This window comes from Aotus nancymaae, unplaced genomic scaffold (genome assembly GCF_030222135.1).
Source record: "Aotus nancymaae isolate 86718 unplaced genomic scaffold, 86718_ANA_hifiasm-v0.15.2.pri h1tg000029l, whole genome shotgun sequence".
NCBI classification, from domain to species: domain Eukaryota; kingdom Metazoa; phylum Chordata; class Mammalia; order Primates; family Aotidae; genus Aotus; species Aotus nancymaae.
Genome location: NW_026988442.1, coordinates 32478061 through 32505968, shown reverse-complemented (window position 1 = coordinate 32505968; position 27908 = coordinate 32478061). Strand labels below are relative to the sequence as shown.

Here is a 27908-nt window from a genome sequence, read left to right as displayed (position 1 = left end):
CACCGGGCTTCATACCTAGGTGATGGGTTGACAGGTGCAGCAATCCACCATGGCACAGGTTTATCTACATAACAAACCTGCACATCTTGCACGGGTACCCTGGAACTTAAACAAAACTAAAAAACATGCTTTTCTAAACCCCTAGAAAGAAAAACCAAAAAAGAAAAAATATTAAAAAGCAAAAAGAAAGAGGTTGGTCAATATTTCTTCCTGCCATACATGCCCAGGTATGAAAAATTACATATATGCATGTCTGCACATGTAAATGCATGTGCGTATATTTAAATAAACATACCTATTTTTAAAAAACACTTGTAAATAATGGTCATCCAGGACATTCTCTTAATATTTTTCAGGGCTGTTTTGTTATTTTCATTTCATAAACTGATTTTCCTTAAAATAGGAAAATGATTCTCAAACGGGAATGACTTGCTCCCAAGGAGAAGGAGGAGCGGGTGCTGGGAACATTTGGTAATATCTGGAGACAATTTTGGTTGTCACGATTTGAGGGGAGGTGCTACTGGCATCCAATGGGTAGAAACTAGGGAAGCTGCCAACATCCTACACATAGCCTACAAATACCCTACAGGACAGCTGCCATAAATGAGAATTATCTGGCTCCAAATGTCAGTACTGCTGAGAAACCCTCAGGGAAGCAAAACAGTGCAAGTTCATCGACTTTGATGTCAGAAAAACCTGGTTTAAACCAAAGATTCTCAACCTCGGCACTATTGACATCTGGGCTGGATAATTCCTTGCAGTGAGACTGGGCTGTCTTGTGCGTTGTTGGGGTGTTCAGCAGCATCCCTGGACTCCACTTTGTAGGCGCCAACAGCACCACCCCCTGGGTGTGACAACCAAAAATGTCTCCAGACCTTGCAAATATCCCCTGAAACTCACCTGCTTTGAGAACCATTGGTTTAAACTATGAGTTGATTACTTGGCGGAATGAGGTGATGTGTGTAAGTTCTCAGCACAGTTTCCAGCACATACTGATTTTGGGAGATTGTCTTAAACAAAGCAGTTGGCAAAGTCTGGTGAAACTCCGGGTGAAGAAAAGGGAATAGAGTTTGTGGAGGTCCTACCCTGGGTGAAGTGGACACTCTTGCCCAGAGTTGTAGAGAGGGCAGATAAGGAAGTTGAGTCTCAGAAAAAATATGTGATCCATGCAAGGTATCCTGTCTCAGAAGAACTCAGGCTGAAATTCAAGCACATCAAGGTTCAAATATCATATACTTTTTTTTTTGAGATGCAGCCTTGCTCTGTCACCCAGGCTGGAGTGCAGTAGTGTGTTCTCAGCTCACTACAGCCTCTGCTTCTTGGCTCAAGTGATTCTCTTGCCTCAGCCACCACCATACATGGCTAATTATTGTATTTTAGTAGAGAAGGGGTTTCACCATGTTGGTCAGGCTGGTCTTGAACTCCTGACCTCAAGTGATCTGCCCGCTTCAGCCTCCCAAAGTGCTGGGATTATAGGCATGAGCCACTGTACCTGGCCCAAATATCATATACTTTTTGCCAGGAGACAGTGTAGGTGTTGTTGGGTTTCTCATCTGGCTATACGCCTTCCTTTGTGATTTTTGGGCAAATTACTCCACCTTTGTAGATCTGTGTTTTCCCATCTGTAAAACAGGGGCTAAGAATGCGTTGAGGAGTTAAGTAGGCAATGCCCTTAATAGCAGCTGCTTAAAGCAGGAAATCAAATTACTACTATTAAGTATATGTATTATTATGATTTGCGTTCTATGTTCTTAACACCGCATCCAGTTGCTCATGAAGTCCTGACTGTATATTGACGGAGATCAGTGTATCCAGGGGTGATTAAAATAAGTATATTTTACTGCGTGAATAAATAAGGTGTTGTTCTCTTCCCTCCTTCCAGCATTGCTCTCTCTCCTTTGGACTCAAGATTGTAATGGGAAAAGCCCAGCCTTTGAAAAGCAATCCTATGCAGGTGGTAAATGAGAGGCCTGGCTGGCGGGTGTGTATGTGGTGCTGGAAGTCAATTTATTCTAACTCAAAGGCTGATTAAGGTTGGGGTGTTGTATGTGGGTGTATGTTTGAAATTGCATCTGCAGGGGGTGGTTCTGAGATTTTTCAGCTCTCTTCTTCTGGAGAGGGTGTTGAGAATGTATAAATCGCTGTGAGTTTTTCCTTTTGTCTCTTCTATAAGCAACCACCACTCCTTTCCTTTAAAACCACATGGATCTGATAAGAATCATTTTGCTGTCCTCATAACGCAGGTGAGACCAAGAGCTGAAATCTCACGAGTGACGAGAAGAGGGGCTTGGGGTAGGAGTGGTACTTAACTCTTCATTTCCAAAAACTGTCCACTGGGAAGTCTGGGTCACTGAATTCAAGGGAAGCATCAGCACGCATACACGTTAATCTTCCGTGGCAGACATTGGCTTGCTTTGTGGATATGACCTTTTTTTGTTATTTAGTTATTATTTCATAATCATTACCTTAACTCTTCAGTCCAGCTAGCCATTGACAGGAATAAAGAAAATATAAAACCCAAAGAACTGCAGTAAGAGCACAATATGATACGGTACTGTGAGCATACAGGGTGGAGGGGTGCTCTTCTGAGCTACAGAAGCAGTGGTCTGCTGGTGAAGGTAAAACATAAGTTAAACTCATTAGGGTGGTCCGGAGCAGGCAATGGCGATCTTCTTGCTGGTCTTGCCATTCCTGGCCCAAAGTGCTCTGTGGCTTTTATGATATTGATTTATGCCCTCTGGACCTTGCCAAAGATCACATTTTTGCCATCCAGCCACTCGGTCTTGGCAGTGCAGATGAAAAACTGGGAGCCATTTGTGTTGAGTCCAGCAAGATGCCAGGACCTGCATGTTTTAGGATAAAGTTCTCATCATCCAACTTCTCCTCGTAGATGGGCTTGCCACCACTGCCGTGAAGGCATGTGAAGTCACCATTTGGGCACATAATGGAATAATTCTGTGAAAGCAGGAGCCCCTTCTCTCCAGTGCTCAGAACATGAACGTTTTTTGATATCTTTGGAACTTTGCAAACAGTTCAAAGGAGACACAGCCTAAAGGCTTGTCGTCTGCAGTGATATTGAACACGGGAGGGCTGACAATTACTTTTTAGGTGGAGACAATGAGTTTAGTCTCTGCTCCATCTCCAGCCAAATCTAGCTCAGGGTCTGACATTTAATAAGAAGCTGCTCAGGGAGTGTTTGTTGAATGACCCAATGTGGGACAGAGTATGAAGAAACTGTACTAAAGGACGGGTCCTGGGTTTATGCCAAAGTTTCCCAAATTGGTTTCCATTGAAATGTAGCCCTGTGAGATACCAACAGGTGTTATGTGAAGAAATGTCTGTGTAGTCAAATATGTTTTGGTGAGTCTGAGTTGAACAAGACTTTGCCGTGAGACTTCTCATCATCTGTCCTTTTTTACGCTAATGCATAACACAAAGTTCAAAAGTGGGGTACACGGCATGCGGTATTAACAAAAGCTGATTGGACTCCATCCGCTTTTTTTCAATGAATGTCTTGTGAGCTTGGTGTTCCAGGAATGCAATTTGTGCAACTTTTCTGTAACAATCCAAATTCACCTCTGGGTCCTTGATTGCTTTTGCAGTTTTCCTCTGTCTGGAATTTCCTTTCCTAGATATCTGCATGGCTGTCTGGCTCACCTTTTCTGCCTTCTCTGAGAGGCCTTCCCTGACCACTCTGTTTTGAACTGAGCACACCCCTCCCTGTACCTGGCATTCCCTGTTTTCCCACCCTGCCATCATAGGCATTTGAAGAATCAAATCCCTGTGTTAATCTGTGTTCTAAACAGATTATCGATTTTACTTTCTGGACTCTCTTTCCTTCCAGTGTGAGCACCGGGAGTGCAGCATTTACATCCATCCATGCACTCCTGTGTAGAGCAGCACCTGGCACTTGGTGGACACTTAGTGAAGGTTAGTTGAACAATGAATTAATAAATTTCTGAATTTCTGCTTTATACATGGTGCAGAGAGACAGAGAGGGGCTAAGTGAGCAGATGGTCCTTGCATAATTACGTCAGCTACCGGGCTCAGCAGGACGTATCAGGAGATCAGCAGCATGGTGTCATTCGGGCCCTGGAACACTGCACATCAATAGATGACATCGATGTCCCTTAACAGAATGAGCTGCCCCTTCTGCCCCAGCAAGGTGGCCGCAGATCTCTCACATGTCCCATGTTTGTCAGGAGTGAGGGTGGTTAGAGGAGTGCCATTTGTTGACTCTGATTCTCCCAATGATCATAGCCATAATACAGTGAAGAGTATTGGTTATTGATCGCCCACTGTGGAAGGGGCCTGTGGTTAAGAACTCCTGCTCTGGAGTCTAATAAACCTGGGTGCAAATATTGGCTTTGCTCTTTATATAGAGTGGGCAAACGTAGGCATGATGTTGAGCATCTCTACGGCTCACCTTTCTTACCTGTAAAATGGAGCTAGTGATAATGGACCCTCCACTTTGGGCTGTTGTGAGGAGGAGACATTTGTGTAAAGAATTTAGCACAGTGTCTAATGCACAGCAGAAACTCAGTGCATGATGGCAGTTATTATTTTTAACACACACCTTATTATTAACACATAACCATTAGATCTCGTGAGACTTACACGCTCTCACAACAACAGCACAGGAAAGACCTGCCCCATGATTCATTTACCTCCCACCAGGTCCTTCCCACAACATGTAGGAATTCAAGTGGCATTGTCAATAATAATGGTATATAATACATTAATAATGGTATATAAGGTATTTTTGGTATTACTACCATTATTATTATTAACACATTATCTCTCATCATCATAGCAACCCTCTGAAGGAGATCCTTCCACTTGAAAGACAAAGAGATGAAAATCCAAAGAGTATAATAAGTAGCTTCCCCAAGGTCTGGCTGTTTGTAAAATTAGCCCAGATGTGAGCTCATGTCTGCAGCACCCTAGTGAGTGAGAAGGGTCTGAGTGACACCTGCCGTGTGTCTGAGGCAGTTCAATGGGGAGCCTGGGTCACAAGAGAATGCAACAACCTGGTCCACAAAGCAGCTTAACACTGAGACAATTGCTTTTTTCCTCTCACATCTAACAATTAGTGACAACTCCCTGATGCATCTGGCTTTTCCTCATGTTGTTAATTCACCCAACAAGAGCTTCTTCATTGCACAGGATGGCTTCAACTTTGAAAGAAAGACAGGAGCGAACCTGTAGATAGGAACTAAGTACCATCTTGCAAACATCCCTGAGGATATCTATACACAGATACACACAAACACACCATAGTTTTTTTTTTTTTTAAACAAAAACAAAATAGCATCCAGAGTGGAGGAGGCTGGAGGAGAGAGAGGGATGAACCCAGACGTTTATATTTTGGCTTGAGAGGAGTTGGTCAGAGGGCCTCCAACCCAAACACCATCCTGGTGATGATCATGCCTGCCTGGGTGCCTGCCTTAGTGTTGTGCCTTTGGGGGGCTGGACTGGGCTGGGAGGGAGTGGGGAGGAGAGGACTTCAGGTTTGGGTTGACCTTATTGAGAACCTGGGAGTCTCTAACTCTTTGCATTGACTCTGCTTCTGTAGGAAATCCCTACTGACATGGTTTCACTCTGTGACCCCACCCAAATCTCATCGTGAATTCCCACGTGTTGTGGGAAGGACCTGGTGGGAGATAACTGAATCATGGGGACAGGTCTTTCCTGTGCTGTTGTCATGAGAGTGAATAGGTCTCATGAGATCTGATGGTTGTAAGAAGGGGACTTTCCCTGCACGAGCTCTCTTCTCTCGTCTGCCGCCATGCGAGACATGCCTTTCACTGTCCGCCATGATTGTGAGGCCACTGCAGCCACGTGAAACTGTACATTCAATAAACCTCTCTTGCTTTTGTAAATTGCCCAGTCTCAGGTATGTCCTTATCGGCAGTGTGAAACCAGACTAATACCCTATGACCTTCTCAGGTTGCATCAGGCTAATCAAGAGAGCTGTTGCTTGAAGCTGCTCAGAGAATCCAGGACCACATAGAGGCCTCTCTCCTCCCCATCAGAAAAAAAGGAATTTGGGAAGTCGCAGGATCTCACACCCATTTTAGATGGAAAACCTGGAATGTGGAACACATGGAAAGCAGGTATTTCCCCCCTTCTCTCTCTCAGCAGGCTACCGTTTTGAATTATATAGACCTCTGCTTAAATATTCCCTCCACAGCAAGGCCTTTCTTTACCAGCCTAGCTAAGGAACACCTCCAACCCCAGCCACAGCCACTGTTATGGCATCAAACACTCATTAACAAACGCTATCATCTTGTTTGTTTGTTTGCCAATTTGTTCCTTTTACTAGAATGTAGCTCTGTGAGCTCAGAGCCCTACTCACTCTTGTTCCTTGCTGTGTCTCCAGCACCCAAAGCAGTGCCAAGCGAAGAGGTCCTCAGTGTTTGTTGAATGAGTGATTACTTTTGTTATGTATTCTCCAGCTTTCTTTGTAAAGAGACTGTCATAGAAGGAGGATTATTATGGCAAGCGTCTATACCAGCTCATCCCTATTTTAATTTTTTGTTGATGACAGGATAAAGAAAAAAAGAGAAGCAAATGCAGCAAGCAGGACTTAGGTTAGACATCAGAAATTTTCTGATAGGCTGAATTGAGTGGTTAGAATGGGTTATGAAGGGAGGCTATGCAAATTCTTATATGTTATTCTAAAAAACAATGATGGTGGACAGCTGGGCACAGTGGCTCACACCTGTAATCCCAGTACTTTGGGAGGCTGAGGCAGGCAGATCATCTGAGGTTAGGAGTTGGAGATCAGCTTGGCAAATGTAGTGAAACCCTGTCCCCATTAAAAATACAAAAATTAGCAGGGCATGGTGGTGTGCACCTGTATTCTCAGCTACTTGGGAGGCTGAGGCAGGAGAATCTCTTGAACCTGGGAGGCAGAGGTTGCAGTGAGCCAAGATGGTGCCACTACACTCCAGCCTGGGTGACAGAGTGAGACTCCTTCTCAAAACAAAACAAACAAAATAAACTACAGTGTGTTTGTGTGTGTCTGTGTATAGATAGCCTCAGGGATGTTTGCAAGATGGTGCTTAGTTCCTATCTATAGTTTCTCTCTCCAGAGCCACAGTTTTCTACTGGAAGGAGGCTTTGGCTCCTAGGAGACAGCTTTGAGAGTCATGCAGGGGAGGAGGGAGGGTGCAGGCCAGCACTGCTGCTCAGCATTCTACAATGCACAGGACAGCCCCCAAGAGGAGAACAAGCCTGCCCATGATGTCAGTAGTGCCAGGCTTGAGAAAACATTTTCTGCCCGAACACTTTTAGTCTTCTGTCTTCAAGGGCCCCACTGAGACCAGCCTTTTTCAAGAGTTAATTCTCCAAAGGATTGGACCAAATGGGAGAATGAATGACTTGGGAAAAAAAAGGTTCACATTTGGGGAATCCAAAGGGTATGCCAGTCAAAACAGAATCAATGGATTATTTCTCCATATGATGAAAAGAAGTCCTGTTGTTATGATTTGCATTTACATACTGAGTGAATATTTGTGGGACATCTACTATGTTCTCAGCATGATGTGAGATCATGGGGCTGGCAGTTTCTTAAAAGGTCAAATGGTAAACATTTTTGAATTCGAAGGGCATAGGGTTTCTGTAGCAAGTGCTGAACTAAGCCATTGCAGCGTTAAGGCAGCGATATGTAAATGATGGGTGTGGCTGCGTGCCCTGGAACTTATAGCAGGTGATGGGTAGAATTTAGCCCACTGGTCCTGGCATGCTGATCCTCTTTTTCCTTGTAGAGGCTGCAGAAATTAAAAAGGGAGAAGAACAGGCTCTCAAGCTCACAGCACTGTGGGGAAATTTACAAATGAATAGAGCCCAACTACTGTTGGAAGGAAGGAGGCCAGATAAACAGACTTTCTGGATATTGCTATTATTTCCACTGCCTCTGGGATCAGCATGTACTCTTTCCATATTTGGATCTCTGTTGCTCCACTTCCACCACCTTCATCCTGATGACCACTAAGACCTGCACCTAACACCCAAAGCACCCTCTGGGGTCTGTGTTCCACCCACTGCTGGCCTCTCTCTCTTATCTCCTCTAATCCTTGTTGTAACTGCCCACCGTGGCAGTGGCCTCACATGGCCTCTCTGCCTCCACTTTTGTCCTCACCACCCACCTGCCCTTCACGTGGGTGCCAGGGCAACCCTCCTGAATTGCAGAGCTGACTGTGTTAGTCCTGACTGAAACCCTTATTTTCTAACTCCATGAGCCTCCTGACAGTTACCTGATTCACGAGGGTGTGTACATATACACACATCTATACACATGCATTATTTAGCTTTTATTTCAAAATGTCAATATGAAGAAGAGGGGCAAATAACAGTAAATTAAATATTGCCTTCTTAAATCCAGACTTCCTCTTATGTCACCTAACACTGTCATGCGTGTGTGTGTATATATATTTACACACATATACATATATAGTGCACAAGCAAGCACATGTGTACATGCACATGTACATAGATGCACACACATATACATAGATGCACACAAACATATAATATGTATATATACATATATTACGTTTTACTGCACACAGATATAGTACATAAGCATGCACACATGTACACACATATAACATATACACATGTATGTATCATGTTTTACTACACATATACATATATAGTACACAAATGTGGACACATGTGCACACACACACACACATATATAACATGTATACACATATGTATCATGTTTTACTACATATATACATATATAGTACACAAGCATGCACACATGTGCACACACATACTTACATGCACATCATATGTAATATGTATATACACATATATCATGTTTTACCACACACATACAGTACACAAGCATGCACACGTATACATACCTATATACAAACATGCACACACAGATATATCACGTTTTACTATAATAAACTTTCTTTTTGTTTACTATTTATATTGTGGGGTTAGGTTATTATACAGATTTGGGGGCAATTGCATGGGTGAGTATAGGTAGGTAAATTATCTGTAATAGTTCTAGGATGGTAGGAGTGGTGCTATTCAGGAGGCCTGTAGAGTAGGAGGCTGTGTGTGTGGGGTGCATGGGGAGCATGGAGGAGGAAGAAGGGGTGAAGAGCAGAGGAAGGAGCAGAAACCGTGGGAGGCAATGAGGGGGCCTTTGGCCCCAGTGGAGGGCAGAGAAATAGGCGCTGCAGTGCCTGCCTCTCTGTAAACAACTGTACTGATAATTTTATCATTGCATATTTAATTTTTTTCCTCTCACTGGCATTTCTTAAGACGTTCATTAGACTACAGAGATGAATCTTAGACAATAGCCAACCTGACATCTTGCTGATTTTTAATGTGTTGATTGTGTAAGTTATCAACAGAAGCCTTAAGAATTTTTAGTAATGGAGTACGTTAAAGGCAAACGAAAGAGAGAGGGAAAAGATATTTTCTTTTCTAGGTGTTGTCGTCTTAATTTGCATAAATGACAATAGTGACTATCTTGATTCGCTGCCACCTTTGTAAAGCTGGTGGTTAGAAATCAGCCACCATGTATAATAATAACCCCTATTTATATATGACAGGCCCTGTCCTCAGCATTTTACAAACATGATCTCAATCAATCCTCTAAAAACCCTGAAGAAGCCACCTGAGAAAAGAACAAAGTACAGAGAGTGACATGGCTTGTCCCAGGTCACGTGGCCGGAAGGCAGCAGACCCAGGTCTGCCTACTCGGGAGGCTGGTCACTCTGGTCACTTTACTAAGCTCAGCAGCTTTATTAACAAGAAAATCAGAAAGAGTCACATGGAAATTACTGGCGTGCACCCTGGGTTTAAGTCCATGCTATTAACCACTGAGAATAGTCCTGGCTTGTTCTTTTTATTTTTTAATTAATCTTTTTTTTTTAAAGAGATGGGGTCTTGCTCTATTGCGCAGGCTGGAGTGCAGTGGTACGATCTTAGCTCCTGTCAGGCTTCTGGCAAAGGAATCATGCCATCCATGCCTGTAGCCTTGAACTCCTGGGCTCAAGTGATCCACCCTTCTCACCCTTGTGAGTAGCTGGAACTACATGTGTGCACCACCATGCCTGGCTAATCTTCTCATTTTTTGGTAGAGATGGGGTCTGGCTATGTAGTCCAGTCTGGTCTCAAACTCCTGGGCTTAAGCAGTCCTGCCTTGGCCTCCCAAAGTGCTGGGATTACAGGTGTGAGCCACCATGCCCAGCCAGTCCTGGCTTATTCTTTTAGATAAAATTTTTCTGGGAAAAAAATAGTATAAGAACTTAGTAAAAAGTCAAACACTACAAAAATATAAAGTACCTCACTAACCCTAGGGCTACTTCTGATCTTTCCAGAAATATTGTCTACATAAACATAAGTGTGTATATATGCATATATAATTATTTTTAAATTTCAAAAATTTTATTTCTGTTTTAATTTTTTGAGACAGGTTCTTGCTCTGTCACCCAAGCTGAAGTGCAGTGGCATGATCTTGGCTCACTGCAGTTTTGACCTCCCAGGCTCAAGTCCAAGTAGCTGGGACTACAGGCATGTGACACTATGCTTGGCTAATTTTGTATTTTTAGTAGAGATAGGGTTTTGCCAGGTTGCCCAGACTGGTCTCCAGCTCTTGGACTCAAGAGTCCTGCCTTAGCCTCCCAAAGTACTTGGATTACAGGCTATATTACTATTATTTTTAAGAACAACTTTTTTGGAGATAATTTAGATATTATTTTTTAACATAAAGGTGAATACTATAGCTACCTGGTATTTCCTCTAAGTAATAAATCCTGCAATTGTTCTGTATCAGCACAGAAGAATTTCCTTCATTATTTTGAAAGGCTGCACTGAGTCTCCTGGTACAGAAAACTAAAATGTGCTTATGCAATTCCAATGGATGGAAAATATTTCACAACGAAATAGTGCTTGCTATGTGCCGAGCATTCTTCTAAGTGCTTTACCTATATTAACTCATGCCATCTCCTACCCACCATATGAAATAGATACTTTAAAAGTCCCATTTCTCAGATGGGGAAACTGAGACAGGGAAGTGAAGCGACTTCCCCGACATCACACCACTTGCAACTGGAAGAACTAAGATTCAAACGTAGTAGCTCAAGGGATCTCCTGCCGGCCTCCTGAGCAAGTAGCTTTGCTCCAGGGCTGGGAACTTTCTTGTCCCATTCGCTTTCCCAACTACCTTGAAGCTGTTGTCAGCGGACTGGGGAGGAGACCAGAAGAGCAGCTGTAGAGAAGAATCCAGCCCTTCTCCAATTTCCCACTGGGCGCCTCCAGCCCAGAGCGGGACCCGACAAGTTAGCCTGACTTTTCTGACTCTGAATTGGGTCTGTCGACTGAGTCTTAATGGGACCATAAGTCCATCCCTGGAGAGTGAGCAGAAAAGTCATGAGGTGTCTGATGTCTTACCAAAGGAGGGGAATATTTATTCCCTCTGAACAGGTTTGAAATAAAGGAAGAAAGAAAATGATTCTTTGATCACCCTTCAGGCAACGTGTCTGTGAAACACATGTATGCAGGTTTTAACATGTATTTAATGCTCATTATGTGTGGGACTCTTGGTTAAATGTTCCTCCTTGAATGGGCTAATTTAATTCCATCTATGAGGTGGGTACTTTTTTTTTTGAGACATGGTCTTGCTCCAGGTTTAAGTTCAGTAGTGTGAACACAGCTCACTGCAGCCTTGATTTCCTAGACTGAAGGATCCTCTTGCCTCAGCCTCTCATGTAGCTGGCACTACAGGCATGTGCCACCATACCTGGCTAATTTTTAAATTTTTTATAGAGACAAGGTCTCACTGTGTTGCCCAGGTTGGTCTCAAACTCCTGGGCTCGAGTAATCCTCTCACTTTAGCCTCCCAAAGTGCTGGGATTAGTGAGCGATCACCCCCAGCCTTAGATAATCTGAAGTCATTTTTTTTTTTTTTTTTTTTTTGAGACAGAATCTTGCTCTGTCGCCCAGGCTGGAATGCAGTGGGGTGATCTCAGCTCACTGCAACCTCCGCCTCCTGGGTTCAAGCAATTCTCTTGCCTCAGCCTCCTGAGCAGCTGGGACTACAGATGCACGCCACCATGCCCTGCTATTTTTTTGTATTTTTAGTAGAGACGGGGTTTCACCATATTGGCCAGGCTGGGCTCAAACTCTAGACCTCATGATCCACTTGCCTCGGCCTCCCAAAGTGTTGGGATTATAGACGTAGCCACCGCACCCGGCCTTAAGTCACTTTTTAAACAGGTTCAGAGAGGTTATGTAAATGTCCTGGAGGCTCACAGTAGGAGCTGGGATTTCAGGCCACGTCTGCAAATTCTAAGGCTCTGCTCTTAACTCATTTCCTAATTGCCCCAGGGCCAAGGCATGGAACTCACTTGGGAGACCCGAACTCCGCAGGCTGCCTATAGATTTTAGGGAAGTGCTCAGAGTTTCCTCCCTTTACATCAGTTGGTGCCCAAGTCTGGGATGAGTTAAAATTGCAGCCCCCCGGGACCCCACATCCCGTCAGGAAGGTTGAGGGAGGCCAAGGCCGTGGTCCCGGCTGCAGAAAAACTTCAGGTCAAATGTAGCCTCTACTCACTCTTCTGTAAAATGAAGGCCCTACTTCCCATCTAATGGAAGAAGGTGCCCCCAAAATGCTGAACACAGTTCCCAATTATGAACAGGAAAGTTTCATAAGTGGCATTTGCAATAATATTTGACCTGAAGCAGCAGGATCTAGGAAACATTGAATTACAGCTCAAATTAAAGTGCTTTAAAAATGGTATTGATGGTCGGGTGCGGTGGCTCATGCCTTGGCCTCCCAAAGTGCTAATCTCAGCACTTTGGGAGGCCAAGACAGGCAGATCACCTGAGGTCTGAAGTTCTAGACCAGCCTGGCCAACATGGCAAAACCCTGTCTCTACTGAAGTACAAAAATTAGCCAGGCATGTTGGTGCACACCTGTAATCCCAGCTACTCAAAAGACTGAGGCAGGTGAATCATTGGAACCTAGGAGGCAGAGGCTGCAGTGAGCCTAGATTGCTCCACTGCACTCCAGCCTGGGTGACAGAAGGAGACTCTGTGTAAAAAAAAAAAAAAAAAAAAAGGTACTGATGATCAATACCATAGATTTTACATTTTCATAAATATAAGAAAGCTAATAATAATAATAATAATAAAGTGATAATAATAACAGAATTCCCAAACTTCTTAGATTGTCATGTATGCCAAGCCCAGAGAATGATGTGCTTTTTAAGTTGATTTAATTCAAATGATATGCCTCCTCCTCCAGCAATTTTGTTATCATATTGAGACCTTTTTTGTAACTTACAGGTACCTTGGTTCTTACATCAGGGAATGCTAAATGAATTCTGCTCAGGGATGTGCCTGGAGAAAGGAAGTTTGATGAGAAAGCTGGTGGTGCTGGTGGTTTCAAGGCTGAGCAAAAGCAGGGAAGAACCTGCTTCCTGATCTATGTAAGTGGTAAGTCAGGGACAGCAGCTGCGCTCAGCATGTTCTGGAGTCACCGTCATCCTGGGATGTACTCTCTGATTCTCAGAGTGAACATTAAAAATGGCAATCAAAGCTGGGCATGGTGGCTCATGACTCTAATCCCAGCACTTTGGGAGGCCAAAGGAGGCATATCACCTGAGGTCAGGAGTTCAAGACCAGCCTGGTCAACATGGTGAACCCCCGTCTCTACTAAAAATACAAAAATTAGCCAGGCGTGGTGGTGGACGCCTGTAATCCCAGCTATTTGGGAGGCTGAGGCGGGAGAATCACTTGAACTTGGGAGGTAGAGGTTGGAATGAGCCAAGATCACGCCACTGGGCTTTAGCCTGGGCAACAAAGCAAGACTCCATCTCAAAAAATAATAATAGTAAATAAAATAAAAATAAGAAGGCAAACAAAGATATGAATTAAGGCCCTTTTCAAGGCTTTGTCCCCAGTTCTGCAAGGCCCAGGTGCTAACTGAGAAAAGTTCCTGTTTTCTCAATCAACAATGGACTTCGATTCTCATCTCCAAAAGCAAAGCGTTCATCTCATCTCCATGAAAGAATTCCTAAGCAGCCTATATGAACAGAATGTCACATACCGATATTTCTTTTATCGAAAAACATCCTGAAAACAAGGACTGCACTAATTTTTTTTTAACATTCGAGCTGATTAGAAAGTTGGTTCTGTATTTGATTAAGTTCTGCAGGAATTGGGCTTGTGATGAATCATTAAACAAAGACACTTTTTTTTTTTGGTACAGCAATAAAGCCTCAAATGATTAATTAAGGGCAAAATGCCAAAACAAGTGTCTTTGTTTAAAACGCAGTGGACAAGACAGCCTTGGGAAAGTTGATGTCTTAAGTAGACGCCACAACATGTTTTTAATTATGTTCAGGAAGACGAACAAGAATAGGAATCGCCAACTGTTTAGGAAGATAATTTTTTTTTCCGAAGAAAGATTAGAATTAAAAAAAACAAACAGAGCATTATTGATTTAACACAAATGCCATTTGTTGGGCCTTTTGTAATTTTCTTATTAGTGTCATCATTCTGGAGTTCACATCCCCCCTTCTGTTATAGCGTTTGGCATTTGCTCAGCTCTCAGCAATATGATACCGTAAACACGCAGTGACTGCTCATATTAAAATGTTTTATTTGTTGTAAGTGTACAGATGATCAAATGGTGCACGTCCTAAATTACCCCAATCATTGCCCAGGCTAATCGGAAGAGAGGGAATCAGTGACCGTCTCTACAACACGAACAGGCTGGCCTAGGGTGCAGGGCTCAGCTGTCAATTGGAAAAGAAATAACAGCAGAAAAGTTCATGCAACATCAGCTCTCCATTGCACCGTCATGAGAGCACCCCACTGCTCAGTTGAAACAGACATCAGCCCGCTAGGATGATATACAGAGTGAAAGATGCGTTTGGAAGCAGCTTAACTTTGGGTTGCATCAGGCAGTCAGATTCCATTTGGATCAAAGTGTCCGATCTCAATATTAACAGTAATGACAGGTTGGGCTTTAAACAAGGCCAGCTCTTAATTGTAAAATGCTGAAGACAGAATAGGAGCCTAACGGTTTGGCCCCTTTCCTCCCAACTGTCAGGAAATGGCCTCAACTTACTTGGAAATCGATGGATTTTCACTGCAGAGTGGGAGCAGTGGGCTCTGTGTTCCAAGAAGTCACTTAGACATATCACTCATATGTACGCACAGCTCCCTGTCTTCCTCCTTCTTGCCTGATTTTGAGAAATGGTTAATTATTCATTTTGCTAGTAAGTAATGATTTTATCTTATCAAATGCATTAACGATATTAGAGACTGGCTTGAGAACCACACAAAAGATGCTGTGTCTTTCATGTGTTCCTGGGTTGCTTCTCTCCACTAATGTGGTTTGAGTACCTGCTTGGCACTGGACACTATGTCTAAGGCTGGGGACATCAGGATGAAGAAGGAGGATCCTTCCTCAAAGCGCTCAGACTCCAGACGCGGAGAACTGAAAGGGACATCTGTGGAAGGACAGGCATTCTGGGGACTGCCCACCTGGTGATTTCAGGGGGAGTCCAGGCACAGCTGGAAACCAGCTCTGCTTTCTCCCCAGGAGGATGCTGAGATCTTGTGATGCTGAGATCTTGTGATTCAAGAACCCAGAGAGTCTGATGTTTGTTAGCAACTCCTTAAATCAGGGTAGTGAACTATGACCCACAGACCAAATGTGCCCTGTGGCCTGTTTTTGTAAAGTCTGCAGGCTAGGACTTGTTTTTACATTTTTAAATGGTTGGAAAAAATCAAAGAAGAATAATATTTCATAATATGTGAGAACTACATGAAAGCCAGATTTCAGTGTCCAGAAATAAAGTGGTATTGGAATACACCTGTGTGTACTGCATAGCGCTGCTTTTGTGCTGTGTAGTGATTCCATTCTGCATGATAGTGAAAAAGAAGAAACAGGAAATCTGCATGTGAAGGCCGTGGTTGTGTCCTCATAAGACCTTTCCACTGGTTGTAATTTGCCAACTCCTGCCTTAAACCAAGGTCCATAGATGTATGGCAAGAATTTCCTTACTTTCTCATCTCAGCCTTTATATGTGGAGAGAGAGTAAACATAGGCAACCATGGACAGGAAGAAGCTGTGCAAAGTTAGGTGGTTTCTGATCCTCTTCATTTCTGTGAGATTCCATGGAAATGAATCTCTGGGCTCAATAAGTGGGGAACTTATAGGCATGTGCCTATCCATAACCCATTTGCAAGGTGAATGCAGTTGCATTCAAAAGAAATTCCCTTGGTGAGAGCATTGAATGTTTTAAGGAGAAATACCATATTGAGCCACTTGTGATAGGAATGAGGAGGTGAAACCTAAGGGGGAAAAATGGCCACTGAGTGGCCTTTTCATAGAAGAACATTGTTTTGCTGAGTATGCTGGAGGGCTTGGTGGGTGGATTTGGGGCCGAGCTGAATTGCTCTGCATTGCAGCAGAAAGCAGGACTGGACATTGTGGAAACGAGATATCAAGAAGAAAGGAATTCAAGAAGAAAGCTGGGGGTCATGTGCAGAAGGGAGGAGAAAAGAAATCTGGATTTTTCTAGAGAAATGTGGGAGAGGCTTTGTCAGGGGTTGCTGTGCACATGATGTTACCCCACTTCTGTGTTTCTCTGGTGAACACTTTGTGACATCCCCATTGTTCATTGGTGCTTTAGTGAGAGAACCTGAAGTGGGGCTGAGTTTGGGGTTGACATCAAGGGAAAACAGAAGCAAAATGTGGGGATGAGGAAGACGTGGGAACAGCTGAAATTTGGGTGACATTTTGATGTCGCCTCATTCAGGACTATGCAGATCTCATGCCTTCCATGTGACCTTCCCTGATCCTGGAATCTAAAGTTGCTGTCTCTCCCTCCTTCCCTGTTCTTCCCGATCCCCACACCATGTTTTAGTTTTTGCCAAGACACCTTCCATTACCTGACTTGCTATTCTGTCATTATTTGGGGTCCATAAGAACAAGAGCTTGCCTGCTTTGCTCACTTCTACATTCTCAAAGCTTAAAACAATGCCTGGCACATGGTAGATATGATATATTTGTTCTACAAATGATCAGGAGGAAGTAGGGGTTCCTGCAAGCTGCCACATGCCTGTGGAGTGGCCCCTGCTTGTCCACCTGCCATGCCAGGGACTCTACTGTGTCCTGGCACAGTCAGGTCAAGCTGAGGTTAAGCTAGTCCCTTTGCTCGCCTAGATGGCACCAACAGTCTCCTAAATGTCTGATGCTTCTACCCCTGCCTCTCCAAATGCAGCCTCTACACCCAGAATATCCTTTTAAAAATGTAATTTGAAAATGTCACTTTCTGGCTTAAAACCTTCTAGCTGCTTTCTGTCATTCTTAGAACAAAATCTATAAGCTTTTTGCAGCCCGAAGAGCCTACGTAGCTGGTGCCATCTTTTTTTCTGTCATCTTTGTGATCTTGCTCCCTTTGTTCTAGCCACATCCACCTGCCCTAGTTCTTCCAAAACATCAGCTCACTCCCTCTTAGAACCTTGATGCTTAGTGGTTCTGTGCCCCCAAGCCTCTCTTGCTCTTCCATGCTACTTAGGTCTCAGCTCAAAAGTTAGTCAGAGATGCCTTCATCATCTACCCTGTCTAGAATTATCTACCTCACCACTATTTCTTTTAAAAAAAAATTTACTTTTTTTGAGACAGGGTCTTGCTCTGTCACCCAGGCTGGAGTGCAGTGGTGCAATCTCGGCTCATTGCAACCTCTGCCCCCTGGGCTCAATTGATCCTCCCACCCCAGTCTCCTGAGTAGCTGGGACCACAGACGCACACCATGATGCCTAGCTAATTTTTTGTATTTTCGATAGAGATGGGGTCTCACCATGTTGCCCAGGCTGGTCTTGAATTCCTGAGCTCAAGCCATCCAGCCACCTTGGCCTCCTAAACTGCTGGCATTACAGGTGTGAGTCACCACACCTGGCCACTATTTCTTTTTATCACCTCGTTCTGCTAATTTTTTTTTTTTTCTAGATGGGTTATAGAGATTGATACTTAGTTTCCTAGCTATCGTTCTGCTATTTTTTTCCTCTTGTCTCTCATCACTAGCTGCAATTATCTCATTCATTCTGCTGTTTACTGGTTTATAGTCTGTTCTTTTTCTCTAGAATGTTGGCACCTTGGCAACAATGATCTTGACCAGAAATAAAATAGTACCTAGGACTAAAAACGTACATAGCTGTTATAAGCACTCAATAAATATTTGCCAAAGGAATGATTGCATTGATCTATATATGTAGAACTTTCTGACAGTAAAGGAGTTCCTTTTCTACCTCTTTTCTACCTACCTTCAAGTGCCTACTTCCTCAAATAATATGGGTCAGTCCCTGGTAGTTGTGCCCGCAGAATACTAACAGGTCATCATCGGACAGCATATGCCTATAGGTTGCTTCCCAGTTCTTAGATATTACTTCAGGTTACAACAGGGTTCCAAAATTAAGTATAATACAACTTTAAGTGTTTTTTTTTTGGATGATAGAGTCTTGCTCTGCTGCCCAGGCTGGAGTGCCATGATGTGATCTTGGCTCACTGCAACCTCCATCTCCCTGGTTCAAGCGATTCTCCTGCCTCAGCCTCCTGCGTAGCTGGGACTATAGGCGAGCACCACCATGCCCGGCTAATTTTTGCATTTGTAGTAGAGACAGGCTTTCACCATGTTGGCCAGGCTGATCTCGAACTCCTGACCTCAGGTGATCCGCCCACCTCAGCCTCCCAAAGTGCTGAATTACAGGCTTAAGCTGCTGTGCTTGTCCAACTTTAAGTTTTAAAATGGATGTTGAGGAGAGTGTGGCAGACCAAAAGTGGCTAGATAATTATGTCTAGGTCCAGAATTTTTGTAGAATTATCTACAAAATAATTGTTTAAGTCTTTTAAACAAAGATGTGGCCCTTTTTTGATCCTGCCATCAGTGATCAATGCAGGTGTAATGATTACAGATTCTAACCCTTCGTTGAATTAGCATGTAAGGGGAAGTCTTGGACTTGGGTAATTATAGGATATTTCCTTAATAAACCTTATCTGATCCTTTTCCGCTAATAATTGTATGTAATTATATTTATGTGTGAGAATGTTGCATATTAATAGAGACTAGGGCCCTGAGGATTTAAAGAGCTTAAGAAGCATTTGACTGGATACGACCAATCATTACATGTCATGCAAAGTACATGGGGAGATAGGAATTTGTCAAGAAGAAAGCAGAGAGTAGGAGAAACCCAACACTTTCATTAATTGATAATATTTTTATTAGGTTGTTACTTTCAAGTGTCTTTTAGTACTTGCACTTGAATTTAAATGTCTGAAAAGGAATGGGTATTCAGGAAAAGAAAAGTAATTACACCCTGTAATTCTGATTTAATTACAAGGAAATAGATGTAACATAATGTGATAAAAGTTATGATGGGCTCTTTAAATGATATATGTCATTAACATGTTAATTGGCATGAAATCTGAACTCGGAGCCAGAGAAATCTTAGGTGAATATGAGGTCAACTCCATTACAGGCACTCTTATAATGAAAATTCCATAAAAGCATTTTAAATTTTATTCTGCAATGTACGTTTTCCCATTTATGTTCAATACAATGAAATTCTAGTCCTGCTGTTTTAAAAAAAGAAAAAGAAAAGGCCATCCCTGAAATGCTGGGGTGGTTAGCTTGAACTTGTAATTGACTAGACACAAAGTCAGGGCCGGATTAAACGTCTTTCTTTTCCGTGCTCAGACACCAGGTCATATTCCAAAAATCTGTTCTCTCAACATCTTAGCATAATGATGAAATAAAATGCATTAGGATTTTGATTATTAAAAGACTGCTTTTTCCTCGAACACTCATCCCAGGATCTGTTTATTTTATTTAATTGTAACGTTTTGGCTCGGCTGTGGTTAGTAATCAAAAGTGTAAAGAATGCATCCATTCAGCAGAAGGAAGAAGCCAAATTGTGCCAGAAGAGGGGAAGATGCCAGAACTTATGAGCCTCAGACCTTCATTTGGAAATATTGAAGACTTGCACCTGAATACGGGGCTAGTTTGACGACTCCACTATTGATATGCTTCCGTATAAAAGTACCTGCGCATCCTCTCATTCGACAGCTCTCAGAGATGGAAGCGTTTCTGTGCGACCAGCCACACTGGCAGTCCTTTTGCATGGCATGTGTACCGCACACACATTCAGGTTGGCCTCCATCAGCCCAGCCATCCACGAACATGAAGGAGGAAACAGACCACACACGGAGGAAGCACGCAAGGATACTTCACACAGAGTTCTCTACTCCTCACTCCTTGGGGGACATTTATCCTAGTTTAATTCAAATTATTTAAGAAGAGAATGGATTCCAGGGTATCTACATTTGGTAATAATCTAAAACCAAAGAGAGACTTGGGGAACCTGCAGAGGAGAGGAAACTCAGGTAAAGTGGATATCAGGATAGGAGTTGATTTTTTTTTTGTGTGTGTAATCTGTGTTGATTTCATTTATTTATAGAGTCTCAATCTAAAAATGATTTAAGGTAGTTTTTTTTTTTTAAATTTCATCTTTTATTTTGCACCATGGAATACTATGCAGCCATAAAAAGGAATGTAATCTTATCCTTTGCAGCAACATGGATGGAGCTGGAGGTCATAATCCTAAGTGAATTCATGCAGGAATGGAAAACCAAATCCCGTATGTTCTCATAACACTGAGCACATATAGTCATAAACTTGGGAGCGATAGACACTGGGAACTACTAGAGAGTGGGGAGGTTACTTGGTATATTCTCAGGAATAAAAAAAAGAGAGTGGGGAGGGAAGGGAGCATGGCTTGACAAACTACCCGTTGGGTACTGCGTCCAGTATCTTGGTCCAATATGCCCATGTAACAATCCTGCACATGTACCCCTTGTATCTAAAATAAAAGCTGAAATGTGAGATTTGATGTGTTTGAGGCAGCCCTCAGAGCGGAACAGTGTGGTGGGTGGGAGAACAGGCTGCAGAATCCACGTTCGGTTTGATGTGGCTGTGCACAGTCTTCCCTTCTGCCTCGCTCTCTTCCTCCACCCCACTTGGGGCAGAAGCACCTTCCTGATGTTTCCCCAACTTGCTCCTCCCCTGGGAACTCTGCACGTAAGCATCCCACTGCCTGGCATGTGTTTCCTCCTTCCCTCCACTCATGCAGGTCGGGCATCGAATGTCCCTTTCTCAGGCTGACCTCTTTGGTTACCCCATTGAAACTAACACCTCCTCCCTCTCAGTTCCTTCTTTTGCTTCTTTCTGCTGCATTTTTCACAGAAATGACCTCTAAACCATGGGGATACATTCTGAGAAATGCACCCTTTGGTGATTTCATTATTGTGAGAACATCAGGGAGCATACTACGCAAACCTAGATGGCATAGCCTCTTACACACCTAGGCTGCATGGCACAGCCTGTGGCTCCTAGACTGCAAACATTCAAACATGTACAACACGTGCCTGTACTGAGTACCATATACAACTGTAACGTCATGGTGAGTATTTGTGTATCTAGATATATCTAAACATAGAAAAGGCTTTTATGCTGCTTGTGGGAATGTAAACTAGTACAACCATTGTGGAAAACAGTGTGGAGAACTAAAAGTAGATCTACCATTTGATCCAGCCATCCCGCTACTGAATATCTACCCAGGAGAAAAGAAGTCATTGTATGAAAAAGACACTTGCACACCCATGTTTATAGCAGTACAATTCACAATGGCAAAAAATGGACCAGCCCAAATGTCTATCAATCAACAAGTGGATAAAGAAAATGTGGTACATATATATATATACACCATGGAATACTACTAAGTCATAAAAAGGAATGAATGAATGGCATTCGCAGCAACCTGGATGAAACTGGAGACTGTTATTCTAAGTGAAGTAACCCAGGAATGGAAAACCAAACATCGTATATTCTCACGCTAAGCTATGAGGATGCAAAGGCATAAGAACAACGTAATGGACTTTGGGGATTCTGAGGGAGGAGGGGGAAGAGATGAGAAATAAAAGACTACACATTGGGTGCTGTGTACACTGCTTGGTGATGGATGCACCAAAATCTCAGAAACCACCACTAAAGAACTTACCCATGTAACCAAACACCACCTGTTCCCCCACACCTAATGAAATAAAAAATAAAATAATAAAAAAGAAAGTATAATAAAAAACATAGAAAAGGTACAGTAAAAATATGGAATTACCATCTTACGAGACCACCGTCCTATGTGCAGTCAGTTGTTGGTTGAAATGCCACTATTGGGCACGTGACTGTATTGTCTAATTTGTATATTGTTCATAGCCCGTGTCTCCCCTCCAGTGTGTAGGTCCCTGAGGGCAGTCACCTGATCTGTCTCAGTCACTGCTGTATCCCCACACGGAGCACAGCATCAGGCACACAGAGGTAAGCATGCATCTCTCACACAAACGACGCAGGAATGTGTCCTGCCGCCCCAGGCAGCTGCTGTGTGTTCTTGGGCTGGGCACTTAATGTGCAGGAGCCTCAGTAGCCTCATTGGTCAAATGAGAATAAACGTTCTAAATGATTGAATGCACGAGTCCTCTTAACATAATACTTAGGACATGTTAGCTTAAACATGAGAGATGTTTGTTAGAAGACCAAGGCAACATAGGTGGGATCTGAATTCTTGAGTGTGTGTGAGGGGAGATGAGTGAGGTGGACGATACGGGTCTGGAGAACACCCTCCTCTGTTTTGCTCAGTGCTGGGGTTCCTGATGCCCAAGTTACACAACACATCTGTACCCAGGGGAGGGATTGAGATGAACTCCTTAGATGCACAGAGGTCGTCCCTTCACTGTGCCCAGCTGAGAATATTTGTTAGGGTGAGGGCCGGCTTCTCCAATAGAGGAAGACATTGAGGGTGAGGCAGTAGAGACTATAATCAAGAAAGCAGACTCTGGGATCAAATGGGTGCTGGGCGCAAATCCCAATTCCTACCGCTTATTGGCTTGAGTGAGTAACTTCACCTTATGGGCCTCAGTTTTCTCATCTGTAAAATGAAGTTAAAAAGCAAACTCTTCCTCCTAGGGCAGTGGTGAGGACTGGACGAGGTGATGTAAAGAGAGTTAAAAAGCATGCTCTTCCTCCTAGGGCAGTGGTGAGGACTGGAGGAGGTGATGTAAAGAGTCCCAGCAAGGAGTCTGGCACCGAGGAAGTTTCAACATACGTTGTCCATTGCAATTTCAACTTATGCTGCGTTTCTGTGTTGAATTCAACAAACACTTTGTCTCAGAGGCTTAGTTGCAATTAATTGAGCCTGAAAGACTACAGACTTGAAAAAGCCCTCAAAGTGATAAAGGTAAAAAGAAAAATAAAATGGCATCGACCAGGCATTGAGGGCTCTACACCGTGTGGCCAGCCTGTATTCAGCATCCTACAGTGTGCAGCCAGCCTGTGTTCAGCACTCTACAGTGTGCAACCAGCCTGTGTTCAGCACCCTACAGTGTGCAGCCAGCCTGTGTTCAGCACTCTACAGTGTGCAGCCAGCCTGTGTTCAGCACCCTACAGTGTGTAGCGAGGCTGTGCTCAGCACTCCACAGTGAGTGGCCAGCCTGTGCTCAGCACTCCACAGTGAGTTGTCAGTCTATGCTCAGCATTCTGTAGTGAGTAGTCAGCTGGTGCTCAGCACTCTAGTGTTAGCCACCTGTGCTCAGCACTCCACAGCGAGTGGCCAGCCTGTACGCAGCACTCCACAGTCGTCGTTTTTCATCATAAATCTGATGGTTGCCTAATGAGGTAGACCTGTCCCATGACTCGAATTGATTTTTAAAACTCAAAACTCATACTCTCTTGCATTTGCTAACCAAAACACAGCCCACTTCCTGGGACCTTCTGACAGCCAGGCCAAAATGACCAGACCCCGAGATCTCCTCAGAGTTGGTCAGTAGCCAGGTCAGCAGTGACTGGCAAGGCGACTGCTTGCCAGGTCTCCTCCAGCATGGGCTTGGGATGGAGCTGAATCCCTTTCGTGCACAAGCAGTATTTGAAAAAGTGAAGGGCCACACCAGTACCCCCGTCTCCCGCCAGAGCCCACCAGCTTATTTTGCTCCTGTAGAGTCTGTAAAGCATCCTTCTGGATGACGAATGCCTTCCGAGGCTCCAGCCCACCAAGCCTTCCTCTAAGTTTCAGATGCAGAAGCCACCTCAGAGAACTGATTGTCTCCTTGCATCTCCCCAGTGCCCCCGGATGAGTGCCCCCCTCCTCACCTGCTATCACAAAGACAAGAAAGGCCATTCATAATTTAAGGCGGCCCTTTCTTTCCTACACACCACCAACATGAGTTGGATGCTGGAGGAAAAATTGAACTCTTTCTCCCAGGATACACCGAAGATCAAGCAGAATCTCATTAAGGCTCACTTCAAAGATTCGTCCTTTATTTCCATACAAACAAGTTTAAATTATCGTGTGTGAATCTGCTGTTAGCAGGGACTCTGTTCCATTATGCATGATTCCTTACTGTTCGTACCATGAATAATGGGCAGTGCTCCACTAGCGATTTCCAGTAATATGCTAAACTTTGGGAGTGGTCATGTCATTAGGTTAAAGTTCTGTTGTTTGCCTATTTATTTTATTTCTTACTCAAACTATAATGGCCTGCTTCAAGATAGGTTTTTGCAATCTTGTTGTGTCTAACAGAATAACACATGTTGTAGTTATGATTTCTTTATTATTATTATTTATTGAGCACTTACTATGTGGAAGGAATGGTGCTCCGTGTATGCATTGCGTACACACAATATTATGCACTGCATACACTGAGCACCATCCCTTACACATATTTAATCTTCCAAAATCCCATCAGATAGCTATGATGATTATTTCCATTTTACTGATGCAAAAACTGGTAACTTGAGCAGGATCTAAATTGTCCACAGATAAAACTTTTTGTGTGTTTTTGAGACAGACTCTCACTCTGTCACCCAGGCTGGAGTGCAGTGGTGCAATTACGGATCGCTGCAGTATTGACCTCCCAGGCTCAAGGGATCCTCCCACCTCAGCCTCCTGAGTAGCTGGGACTACAGGCATGCACCATCATACTATCTAATTTTTTTTAAAAAGTTTGTAAAGACGAGGTCTTAGTATTTTGTGCAAACTGGTCTAGAACTCCTGGGCTCAAGCAATCCACCCACCACAGCCCCAAGGTGCTGGGAATACAGGTGTGAGCCACCATGCCTGGCCTGATAGAACTTTTAATAATTTAATAGAACTTTTAATAATGCTGATTCAAATAAGTTTGTCTGACTGCAGATACTCCTAACTGTAAAATATTTTTTACAATGTGATTACTTGCGGAAGAGCTTCAGTAGATAATCTATCATTTGGTAAGTATTTGGATGTCCAGTGCACAGATGAGAAATGAACCCTCAGGACTGATTGATTCCTGGGAGTGAGAAGATGCTTGTTCAAGCACTGGTTTTGACTTCACTTGATCTTGGACAAGTCATCCAGTCTTCCTGGATGTGCTGAGGTGGTTGCATTATCGCCTTTGTAATTTTTAGAGATTTGGGGCAGGATTTTTTCAGCATTCTCTCTCTCCTTTTTTTTTTTTTTTAAGGCAGGGTCTTGCTTTGTCATTCAGACTGGATGGAGTGCAGTGGCACCATCTTAGCTCACTGTAGCCTTCAACTTCCCAGGCTCAAGTGATCTGCCCACCTCAGCTTCCTGAGTAGCTGAGACTACAGGCATGAGCTATACTTGGCTAATTTTTGTATTATTTTGTAGAGATGGGGTTTCACCATGTTATGCAGGGTGGTTTCGAACCCCTGAGCTCAAGTGATCTACCTGCCTCGGCTTCCCAAAATGCTGGGATTACAGGCATAAGCCACCCATGCTTGATCTCTCTATCTTTTTTAACTGATGGGATTGCAAGGAGAATCCACACTGTCTTTTGCTTGCGGTCTCTGGAGGTTCCTTGGAGAGATAGTACCTCTATGCTGACTGTTTCAGTTTTTGATGGTGTGACCCTGGAAAAGTTGCTTAACTTCCTCCAGTTTCTTCATCTGTACAATGGGAATAAGTACCTACCTCTTTCAGGGTGATTGTCAGGGATGAACTACATAGTATATGTCAAGAGCTTAGAAGAGCAGCTGGCTCATCAGAACCACGATATGTACATGTGAGCTGATATTTTGTATTATTCTCATTAAAACCCTTAAAACTTTCCAATGTGTGTCTATCCCATTAACCCAAGGTCATGTTGCATGCTGTTGGAACATCTTCCCTTTAACTCCCTCTTCTTTTAACATTCCATAGGTTGACCAATGAAGTCATCCTTTATTTTAATGTTCCTTCCTATTCCCACAATCCAGGACAATAATGAGCCAATGACACATCTGCACGGTCATGCTCGTGACTTAATGAAAGATGTTAAGATGGTTTGCAAAAAGCTGATTACAAGTACTGTCTCTTGGCCTGATTTCAGATTATTGAAAAACATTTGGAAGGGAAGTTTGAATTGGCCACAGCTTTTATTCCTAACCTCTTAAATTAGCTGATGGCAAATCCAGCTCCATTGTCAAGACAGGAAATGGTGGGGTCCTCTGGAAAATGTCTTAATAATTTTTGCATTATTTGTTGAAGATATTTGACTAGCTCAATGGGGAATGATTTTTCCGTTTGGACATGTGTCACAGAATGTCCCAGACAGGAAATGAACTTAGGAAGCCTCAGTTTAGAGACTGATGCAGGCTCCTCGAACACACCCAACCCTTTCTTGCACAGAACCTTTGCTCCTGCTGCTACTGCCATCTTGGCTTCCTTCTTCTTTGCTTACTCATCACCTCTAATTCCATGGGTCCAGGTTCCATTAATTCTTCAAGATCTGTCTAAAAGTCACATTTTTCTTACTCCAGAAACTGCTTCTCCAGGACAATTTATTTTTATTGTGCTGGACACTCTTTGAAGTGCTTTCTCAGACATCGTTTCATTGATCTGGTGGGTTGTGCTCTGTCCTTCCTGTTTTTATCATTTCACCTTCGATTTCGCACAACCGAATTCTGCTCTCCTCCACTTTAAAGCTCCTCTACCTTCCTCGCATGCCGAAGAGAACTTGGCTTGACTAGCATGGCTTCTAGGCCTTGTTGTTTAAATCAGGGAAATGGGTAAGAAGAATACCAAAAAAAACCCCAATGTTGGCTTGGTCCATTTACAAGGGAAGAGCAGAAACATGGGAAGGCAAGAAGGATGTGAGTGGGAAGTGGCAAAGAGAAACAGCCAGTGGAGGCTGCATGTGGAGGGGACTTCGGATTTTTTTTTTTTTTTTTTTTTTGTGAGTTCTGGGGGACAGGTGGTATTTCTTTTGTTTTCTTTTTTTTTTTTTCCTGAGACAAAGCCTCACTCAGTTGCCCAGGCTGGAGTGCAGTGGCGTGATCTCTGCTCACTGCAACCTCTGCCTTCTGGGTTCAAGAGATTCTGGTGCCTCACCCTCCCAAGTAGTTGGGATTACAGGTGCCCGCCACCATGTCCAGCCATTTTTTTTTTTTTTTTTTGTATTTTTAGTAGAGAGACGGTTTCGCCATGTTGGCCAGGCTGGTCTCAAACTCCTGACCTCAGGTGATCCACCTGCCTTGGCCTTCCAAAGTGCTGGGTTTATAGGTGTGAGCCGCCGTGCCCGGCCGACAGGTGGTATTTCATGTGTGGAGCTTTGAGGGAATCAGATGGGTAAAGGCAATTGAAGAACAGCTTGTTTTTTGTTTTGAGACAGATTGATTGGTGATGTTTGTATTGAATATAAGAGGTGGAGGTGGTGAGTGCGGATGTGTATTTTGCTATATAAATAAGACCAAGAAGAGGAGATTAAGGCCCAGGTAACTTTTAAAAGCACATGGCAAGCAAGTGGGAAAACACAGGCTACAATCAATTGCCTTTTG

At 43.4% G+C, this 27908-nt stretch overlaps 1 protein-coding gene across 3 annotated transcripts in view; it reads right to left on the bottom strand.

Moving 5' to 3' along the window:
• TSHZ2 (teashirt zinc finger homeobox 2) overlaps nt 1-27908 on the bottom strand; it is a 507062-nt gene that overhangs the window by 55969 nt on the left and 423185 nt on the right. Inside the window, exon 3 of one of the 3 annotated variants that reach the window (XM_064382536.1) lies at nt 15151-15227. The exons of the other annotated variants lie outside the window; for them this stretch is intronic. Within the exon in view, the coding sequence (XP_064238606.1) occupies nt 15172-15227 (56 nt within the window). The 3' untranslated portion in view covers nt 15151-15171. Of the gene's footprint in view, nt 1-15150; nt 15228-27908 lie in introns of those variants that run through there. 3 annotated transcript variants of the gene reach the window in all.